Source organism: Amblyomma mixtum, chromosome 9 (assembly GCF_055824585.1).
Source record: "Amblyomma mixtum isolate Tamu chromosome 9, ASM5582458v1, whole genome shotgun sequence".
Taxonomy (NCBI): Eukaryota; Metazoa; Arthropoda; class Arachnida; order Ixodida; family Ixodidae; genus Amblyomma; species Amblyomma mixtum.
In genome coordinates, this window is record NC_143020.1 from 111,073,558 (window position 1) to 111,083,889 (window position 10,332).

Sequence of the window (10,332 nt, forward strand, 5' to 3'; positions counted from 1 at the left end):
TACAGTGCTTTTTTAAATATTATCCCACTCAGGATAATTCCCTCGGAGCTCCAATTTCCACTTTACTGCACCCAGCAATGCGCGAAAGCCGATGTTAATTACTGTAAATGTTTCCCACGAATACCCTTTTTTTTGTATTCGTTTTATTGACCATTTGTTATCACAGATGACTCTCTGTAGGAGCAGGTTTTCTCGGTAACCAAAGTGTCCATATCAACGAGACGCGACCACATTGTCGTCTTGTGGGGCCGCAGGGGCTTCTTTGCAAGACTCGCTGTATGGTTTGTATACCTTTGCAGCATTGCAGCTTCTATTGAAGAAATTTTGGCAGCTAACTGAAGGACCCCCGTCGAGGGCGCTTTCGGCCAAGTACATTTCGCACGATCGTACACCTGAAATTGGATTAATGACATACGTTAGCACTGAACACCGGCTTTAGTAGAAAGCGAACAGTATGTTAGGACGCTGTTTTCGGAAACGACTATGGCGATGATAGGCGTGGATGGTAGTGAACGTTCTGCTACATTATTCTTCGCATTTGCATTGTGCAAACTTCTTGTAGCCTGAATTCGATGGTCGTGCTTTTTATTCCCATCAGTGCAACAGCGTACTAAACGTAAATAGAAATATATAAACAACTACTGTAGTTACCGTATTCCAAAAGCTTCTTATGATGTCATCGAAGTAAATTTGTTTCCAGTGGCATCTATGACGAAGAAATGAAGCGAAAATACGGGAGGAAGGGAGTGGGCAAGGCTTATTATGTTTATGTAGACGCGTTCCTCAAGCGGCAGTGCAGCTTACATTTGGCGCTACAGGACTTCTCCCTGGTATAGTTGCTTCATACCTGCTCTAGCGTTCAATCCCCACGCAACCGGATATGAAAAAAAAAACGGCAGTAATCCATTTCACAACAAAAAAATCATGCTGCCCGACTTTCACTTTGCCACCACATATTTCCACATGCGGTTGCGTGCTTCACGGTGTTAATATTTTCGCTTGTTATTTTCTGCTACCGCTTCGGCAGCCAAGGAGGCGTAACATTCAAGAGCCTTGTTGCAAAGCCCTCCATCACTGATTGATTTCTTACTTGTCAAAACGACGCTGTTGGTTATAAGGCATGCTGTGCTAACATCAAATGTTCTGTTAAACGTGGATGGCTATCGTGAGATTCACTTCAATAAAAATGTAATCATAATCTCACGCGTTACTTACTCTTCGAAATTTCGGAGCCCAGATCACTGACAAAAATTACGATGCAATCGGGTTTTGGCTCATCCGCGTATTGCAGTGTATACAAGCCGGACCCAGAATCTTCTGCAAAAAGGGGAATGAATGCAAAGTCGTGACTGAGACTTTATTAAACTTTATTGCGCAGAAGGAGAAAAACATTATATTAAGGAACTTTACTTGAAAAATGACGGTACGGGCCAAAGATTCACGGCGCGAGTCGAATCTGGACGCACGATGCCATGACGTGCTCACATGCAAGTGATGCTGCAATGTGGCTTTACGATAGAATGATAGTTACAGGTATCTTAGAAGTACGTACTAAGAAAGTGTAATGTGGCCTCATTGCTGCGACTATCTATTAAAGCGTTCCCTGGGTACTCTTATAGCAGTCGAATGTCTTTGAGCGTCATCAGCATCATCAGCCTGACCGCCACCACTGCAGGACAAAGGCCCCGCCCATATCTCTCCAAATAACCCTATCCTTTGCCAGCTGCAGCCACCGTATTCCCGCAAACTTCTTAATCTCATCCGCCCACATAACTTTCTGCCGCCCCCAGCCACGCTTGCCTTCTCTTGGCATCCAACCACTTCCTTGAAGGAACACTGAGGGCATAACTCCATACACTTTATATTCTGAGAACAAAATGATTCCCTGGCCCTTTGTAACTATGGTTAAATTTGTCCGACGGCAGAAGATACATCTGTTCCCGCTAAAATTGGGAAACGACGAAAATGGACGAAAAGGACGAGTTTCCACCGTTTTAAAGTAAATGGCTTTGTAGCGCAGCCTCTGGAATCCGGGCTATATCGAGTCTACACACGATTTTTTTTTTTTTTGCGAAATCGGCCGGTGTTAACGAAACCTGCATTTCAATGATTCATGGATCTGTACCATACTGCCAATCGTGATCTGAGAGTAGCTCGCAAATGCACTCCATCGCATTCCTATTCTCCAAGTAATTACATCTCGATGTTTAAGTCGGCGATTACTTAAAGCCCTGAGTATGGGTGCTAATTCTCTCACCACTTCCCACGTTTCGCTGCCTATCTAACAGACCTGTTCACGAACTCGTCGAAGGGTGCCGCATATTGGACAATGGGCTGTGCTCGTACAGGAGGAAAGATGATTACGCCCTCCACAATCCTACCAGTGTCACAAAACGGGTTCTTCAGACGTTCTTTGAAGGGTCAATATGGGGCAGTTTGTGGAAAACCTGTACCCCCCCCCCCCCCCCCCTTGGTTTCGACGCGGGCGACCACCATCATCGTGAGTCAGGACCGCACCGGCTGGGCGAGGAGGGAAGTTTCCCTCTTGGGGCAAGCGGAAGCAGCGACGCGAGCGCCACCTCGAAGGCTACGCGGAGCTCCGCAGAGCCTTTGAGAGCCTCATCGGGATCCGGCCAGCGTCGCGAGCGGTTACAGCCGCACGCCTTCGTCACCTTCCGCGGCAAACAGGTTTTCCACAAGTTCCTGATGTTTTTTGGAACATTTTGAATTAATTGTCGCATCACATTCTTTGAGTACTATCTCTCTACCTCAACAAGCTCTTTTTCAAAATACTGAGTAGAACTATTTTAAAACAGCGAAAACAGCAACCTGAAACCAAAACTCAGTTCGGGGACAGGTACGATGCTTTACGCGACTCAGCGATGATGTAGAAAGGACATTACGAGAAAAGAACTCGTACGTGCATTCAATCACTGAAGTAGAAAATTCAGATAATGAAGCCTTTAATTGCTAACAACGCCTGAATACATCATCATCACCATCATCAAACTCCTGAGACGACGGAAATTCCAAGCCAGGGGAATCTGTAACTGAAAAGCGGAGCGCGCATTAACTTGCGGGGTACGTTTGTGACGTCAGAAACAATCTCTAAATAGCGAGATTTAAAATCTATTTGCACCAGAATAAAACGTCGCATGGCTGAAAACTTGGTAGAACCAATCATATAAAAGAGAAAAAATTACAGTATTCAGTTTCATTATTATATCATAGCCTCCAAAATCCTGCTGTTCTGTTTGGAAACTGTCGAACGTTACATTAGCTTTCTGAATAATAATTTTTAGAGCAACCGTTCTGCTTTGCCGGTCTATGTCTTGGATCATGCTTTGCAATTCCTTCGCCAAGTAGCGCAGCAATACACGATCATGGCAAATCAGAGGTGACTACGTTACACTCCATTTACTTTTATCCCCAACTCTTCTCAATCAAGCTCTCTGAATACCTCTTGTAAAAAGGGGTGAATAGCATTAAAGAGATAGTTTCTCTTTCCCTAACACCCTTCCTGACCGGTAGTTTATCACTTAGTATGTAAAAAATTGTGGTCGCTGTCTAACTTCTATAGATATTTCCAGAACCCGTGCATAAACCTCTTCTACAGCCTGGTTCCGAAATGCCTGCCGGACAGCCGCGTTTTTGACTGAGTGAAATACTTCCTCGTAATCTATGAAAGCTATATATAGGGGTTGGCTATATTCTGCGTATTTCTCGGTCACTTCGTTGATGGAGTAAGTATGGTTTATTGCCGAGTAGTCTTTATGAGAGTTAGCCTTGCCCTCTGGTTGACTGAAGTCTATGGTTGCTCTTATTGTGTTAGTAGTTATCTTAGGGTCGATTATTCTTGGGCATCAAGTTTGTTAGACAGATATGTAATATTGCAACGTACTCTTATGGAATGATTTTACGTAATTCTCCATTCTTCCGATGCATAGCAAAATTTAATTTGTCCACCGCTCGCATCGAGTAGTTTTAGTCTGACACGAAAAGCAATGGGGAACGTTTTTGGCAACAGCGAACACGTTAATAACAGAAAAATCCATCTCTGCCGAGTGGAGACCTGCAGATATATTGATTTTTATTGTGGTATCTTACGATAAATAAAAAAGCTGCTTTCATAAAAAGCTTCACATTGAAAATGCGCTTGTCCAAAACATCTTGGTGTGAGTAAATTACCTTGTAGGCAACGAACAGTAACCTGACCAGTCAGTAGTCTTTGTTGTTTCTGTTAGTACTTTTTGTGGGGATCATTATTGATGAAACTATCGTTCACGTATATTCATATCAGATTGCATTCTAGCATCAAGTTAACTTAAGAGCATCCGTAACACGAAGCGTAGGACGTACAAGAAAGCACAGAGACAAAGATCGCATGTTATAGCCTGTTTTCATCGCCAACTATCGCAAGAGGATAATTCTGCCTTTCCAAAAAAAATTAAGGTAATTTAAACCGCTGTCCATCGGAGGCTGCATACGGCTTGTATTCCCTAAAGTCCCTCAGTGAAGTTCATTGAGGGGATTTAGTATTCCCCATTCCACCGCAAAAACAGTGGGCTAGATATACTACTAATCACTGCCGCTGTTACGAGCGCCTTGCGACCAGGGGTCATGACTAGAGGCCGGATTTTAGGCAAATGCCTATTTTTTTCAACGCTTCGTAGGCGCACCATTTTTACATATGAGCACGAATTCGGTGTTCACAATATGTTTAATGCTCTTTTTATAATGCCTATAAATGCCTATTTTGGGTGTCAGTGCCTATAAATGCCTATTTCCGACGTCGGTGCCTAAAAATGCCCTATTTTACAGAAAAGGGGCCTGAAATACGCTCTGATTTTGCTTTCAGATTCTGTTTGCTTTCGAATCCATTTCGGCTTTGAGTAAAACACCATTAGATGACCTCGCCAGTTGGGTGTGGTGAACACTGCACCTACGCCGGCCGTGTACACAATACCAACCACGTCAGCCGAAAATATCGAAGCAACCTTTTTCCTATTATCTGCCATTTTATCGAGGCAGCTTGATGATGATTTTGGCGGTTAAAGTGGTAGTCTACCAGATGGCACCACATTTCGGAAAGTATACGGAGTAAGTTATAGGTTCGTCCAAATAATTCCGAGTTGGTTCCAATTGAACCCAACCGTAAAATGTTCCATAAACCTGCTCGAAACAGTTTAACTGATTAAAATTTCAACCTGGGTAACCCACATTTTTTTTCCTTCGTATTTTTGTTCCTTGTGCCCCAGCCGCATGCCATCTTCATCAAATGGCATTTGGCGGTAATCTTGCTGGAGCAGGCTACACTAGACAGCTGGCAGTCGTGCGTGCATAGGAAAACGCATTCGTGCACTCAAACCATAGAGTAAATGGCTGAAACAATGTTTATTTCTAAATATATGGCCTCCTGTTAAGGTGTTCATTGTTTCTACTTTTGTACACGACAAGCGAATTGTTTGTTTCGAGGTATACCAAAGTGTTTTAAAAGGGTTGGTAACCGTCCCTTTTGCTCTGCTGAAGCATTTGTATTGTACGAAAAGTTGCGCGACAGCCTTAAAAAAAACGGCTTCTAATGTTCGCACCTTGCTTAAGGTTCGAAATCATTCCTGCTGTGTTTTTGTTTCATTTTACGGCAGATATTGCGCGCTGAAGTTCGGAACTGTGTGTGCTTTTGATAACGTTTAAAGTGCCTATTTTTCTCCGTTAGGTGCCTAAAATGTAATTTCAGCCGCCTATTTATGGCGCCTAAAACGTGGTTTTTAGTGCCTAAAAATCCGGCCTCTAGTCATGACTATGCTTTTGCGAGATTTCATCGAGTTTACGGTGTCCGGAGAACTTTCTTACCATATTGTACTTTAGAAAGTAAATTTCAGTAGTTCGTGTTTAATTCAAGTTGCTCTTTTCAGAAGGCGGGTTTTCCTTCTGCCGCCTTCCAGAATCGATTAAGTAGCGTTAAACACTTGGTATTATCGCACATTGTTGAAACATTTCTTCAAGCCCACAGTTCTTATTCGAGCTAATAAGTTAGTACTTTATTTCGGAAATTATACTAGTTAGGAGCTATTAGGAACGCACTCCAAGCATATCTTTGCGCTCAAGAAAAAATTAATTGAGTCCAGAAATTAAGTATGATGAATGAAACTATTTGTTGACTTGCAGCTCTAAACTAAGATCCCATTCACGGCCACCAAACTTTGCGGGTTTTCTCGCGAACCCAGATGAATCAAGAGACTCTTTGCGCTGCCTCTCAAAATTTATGTCGAATCTCATTGCTCACGTCTTGTATTCCATCCCTTTAAAATTCCATCCCACAGATCATCTGTGAGTGGCATCCACCGCGGGATCGGTAGTGTTTCATGCCAATTCACTGGCCTACTAACCCACTTATTCGCTAATCCTCTTCGGCTTGTTTCATTTGTCGGCGTTTTGGCGAGTACGAAAAAGCTGTCGAATAATAAAGGAGATATTTTTTCCAGCTTGTGAAAATTGCTGACATGTCCTACGTACGGGACTGCTTTAAAAAAAAATGAATTGCATTCAAATTTAAGCCACCCTACCTGCTGTGAAACCGAAAAACTATAGAGACATGACAAGTGCTCCAAGCAGAAATCCGTAAGCATGGACTTATCACGCGTGATCGTTATGACTACAGAGTTACATAACATGGCTCCTAACCTCATTTAAATTCGTGTCTTCAAATATTCTCTCTGCCAGCCTTCGGTTTCCATCTCATACTAAGATCGAACAATGGTTTTCACCCTGAGTTTTCGACAAAGCTTTAACTGTGCTGTGATGAAATTGTACAATTCCGATTGGCAGACACAACCGTGAGCACTGAGAGAGTTCTCTTAAATACTCCTTCAAATACTCGCGTTGCACACGTACCTGAAGAAGAATCATCGAGCTCGTACACTCTCATGGACTTAGGACGTTTGGTGTCGTTCACGAATATTCCTTGGTATTTAGAGTCTACCCTGAAACAGAACAATACCATATAGGTGAAGATATTTATCAGCATAATTTTAGAATGCAGATGGTTGTAAGTGGCTCTTCGAGAAACAAAAGAGAGAACTCATGGGTTAAAAATGAGAAAATAAAAATATTTTAAATGGTTATTTCGACTCAATTACTTCCATAATTTTCTGTTAAATCCCTGTGTACTTTCTCTGTAGTATAAAAATCCTATTATGTAATAGCTGGCATAGCGCTACGCTTTGTGCTTATAACAAGCTTTCGAATTTTTCAAAGTTTACGTTTAGATGGATTTCGCTCATTCGAAAAAAAAGCTTCTTATGGTCTTAAGGCCTTTTATCACAGCAAGAACCCAGTTCGCTGAAGAAATATACAAATTAAAGAAGTTTTTATGGCCGTTAGGCGCATCGGAGCTCACATCGTCATCAGGGTAGTTACGTTCACGGCGAGACAGAGGCCTCTTCCGCATTCTGCCAGTTAACCCTTCCATATATGCGGGACCTGGGCTGGGGTGTGACCTAATCCCGGTGGCCAGAACCAACAACGCGCCCCCTCAACAGAACATGATATGATCATCCTGGTGCAGTACCTGGCCAACATCTACTTTATGATTATATCAATCTCCCCTGGAACTCACATAGCGTGTTTTGGAAAGAATATTGGCAAAAACACAGCAGTACATCACTTACTCTTGGTCGTCCATTATTGATATCTCCGTAAAATTGTAATCGCGCTCCGATATTCCGGTTTTTTTATTACGGATGCAAGTCGCGGTCTCGGAGATCCATTGTCCACCCCACGTAACATTGAAACTATTGCTCTCCGTCTGCCAGAACAACCAAAATGTCTCACTTGTGTTGAGAACCTGTTCATGAGAGCAAGAAATAGAACAAATGACGAAACGTAATCATGTTTAATAATTATATTAATCAGAAGACCAAAATAAACGAAACGGGAAAAAAGACGAAAACGTCTAAAGGAAACCGACTTCTGCCAATACCAACACAAAAGGCTCTTCTGCCTCCATTGCCTCCGCTTTGGCAATGAACAAGTGTCTAAAGAGGCTGAAGTGCTCCGTTTGGACGCACGTTGTCGAACTAAGATGAAAACTGTAGGCCTGTAGCCTCAAACTTCGTCAGCTTAAAACGTTTCAAGGTACTCCACACACAGGCTTGAGCGCCATATTGCAGGCTCACTCCCAGCGTCCCATGTTGCTGCAGACCAAAGGACAATATGGACATTTCCCATGCCACGACCTAAAGTGAACTTTCATTCTTGCTTCTCTTTCGCTTCCTTGGACCACATAACACGCGTAAGGTAGCGAACCGGGCACTGTCTAATGAGCCTCTCGGTCCTTCTTAAAACGCGACACTATTAGAACTATCGTACAGAGGAAAATGCACGTACGTTGTCACACTAATTCAGGATTTGTCGACAGAGGTCATCCCGTCACACCACAGTGAACTAATGAGAGCCAGGTATGGCAACAGACACCGAGAGTAGAGGGATTCCAGGATTCCAGCTGCGCAACAGTCATAGCGTGTGGAAAGTTGTCAACGCGGAGTGTCATCTGACAGGGAGCATGACGTGGCTGGGGGGTAGAAGAGAGGCGAAGCAGCACTGCTCAAAAAGAAAGGCTCGAAGACAGACGCGTGCGTACCGTAATGGTTTTCGTGGAGTTGCGAAGGAAGGCTAAGTGAATTCTGATGCTGCCGCATTCGGTTTCCTAACGGTTCTTTTTTTTTTCTTTTTTCTTTCTTTTCACTCTCTCGCTACTTACAACAAGCACCTTGAAGTCTAGCTTTTCTGGACCCTGACGTACAGCTCCATCTTGGTGAAATGTTTAGGGGCATCCCCCAAGGTGATGTAGATTTGTAGTAAGGGAGTAACAACTCACTAACATCCACCCGAGCGCAGCCATACGGCTACAAAGGAAAGCTTTCCTTTGAATAATTACTCCCTTGTTACAAATCTACTCCATCTTGGGGATACCCCTATACATTTGAACAACACAGTTCCCACTTCGAGTTATTGACCAATTCACTCTCGCCCTACCATAAGCTTGCCGTCCCGGTTAGCTCAATTGGTAGAGCGACTGCTCCGGTGAAGCGGTGGTCCCGGGTTCAAACCCCAGACCAGGACGAATTTTTCTTTATAACTACAAAGTTTCTAATCTGTATAGCTTTCCTTTGTAGCCGTATGGCTGCGCTTGGGTGGGCGTCAGTGAGTAACTACTCCCTTTTTACAGCTCCATCTTACGCTTTGCAGGCGTCGGTGGAAAGTTAAGTGGGCGCATGGGATAAAGAAGTTCGCGGGGATACGGTGGTCGCAGCTGGCAAAAGACATGGTTAATCTGAAAGACATTGGAGAGGCATTTGCCCTGTAGCGGGCGAAGTCATGATGATGATGACCTTGACGTCAACCAAAACTGCTGCGTCCTCTCTGCCTCGGCGATGCATTTACTTATTTTTATTCATTTGCCAACCCTACCGCCGACAGCTTTTCCTGCGCTTGTGACACAGCAATTGAACGCGATACATGTACTCCATATTCTCCCCGCGTTAAGTGCTAAATGAAAGAAATTTTGCTGCGCACTGAACCGCATTGACTCTCGCTGGGTGATCAAGAACGGGACCCTCGGATAGCGGTCGCAATTATCGTCCGCTGCAATGAATTGCCATCCATTTCGCTTTCTGGGGCATCGGGCTTCCTTTGCAAAATAGTGTGGTGGCACCTGTCGCTCACTGCGTCTGCCACTTACTCGCTTTGACCCTTATTTTACTCTTCCTCTTTCCCTTGTGTGAAGCAGCAGGACAGTGTCACATTACCACCGGCCAGTTTCTCCGCTATCCCCCTCATTAAACTTTACTTTCTCATTATCTTCCCTTCCTTTATCCTTTCCCTACATGCAGCAAGGTCAAGAGGAATCCCGCGGCAGACCTCGCCGCCTCTCCTTCTCCCAAGCCCGGAAAATCTGGACAAACGCTTTCACCAAACCACACCCTCCGCGGTGCATCGGTGGTTGAGGCGCTCGTCTACTGAGTAGGAGTAGCCGGGTTCGAACCCGACTTCGTTGGCCGCGTTTCGATGGAGGCGAAAACGCAAAAGACTCCCGTGTGCTGTGCGATGTGAGTGCACGTTAAAGATCCCCAGGTGGCCGAAATCACTCCGGAGACCTCCACTACGGCACCTCTTTCTCTCTTTCTTCTTTCATTCCCTCGTTCATCCCTTCCCTAACGCCGCGGTTTGGGTGGCCACAGAAATATGTGAGGCAGTTACTGCGCATTTCCTTTCCCGAAAAACCAATTTTCAATGTTTTTCTTTTTACTAGTGCGCATCACTACGCGCGGA

The 10,332-nt window shown here is 44.2% G+C and overlaps 1 protein-coding gene across 1 annotated transcript; it reads right to left on the reverse strand.

Moving 5' to 3' along the window:
* Positions 1-213: 213 nt before the first annotated feature.
* Positions 214-7,684, reverse strand: LOC149330711 (uncharacterized). Its single transcript, XM_089559482.1, has 3 exons — positions 7,671-7,684; positions 6,895-6,983; positions 214-392 (listed from the first exon to the last, which is right to left on the reverse strand). Exons 1-3 carry the CDS (start codon positions 7,682-7,684, stop codon positions 214-216), a joined length of 282 nt encoding a protein of 93 aa, XP_089415608.1.
* Positions 7,685-10,332: the final 2,648 nt, after the last annotated feature.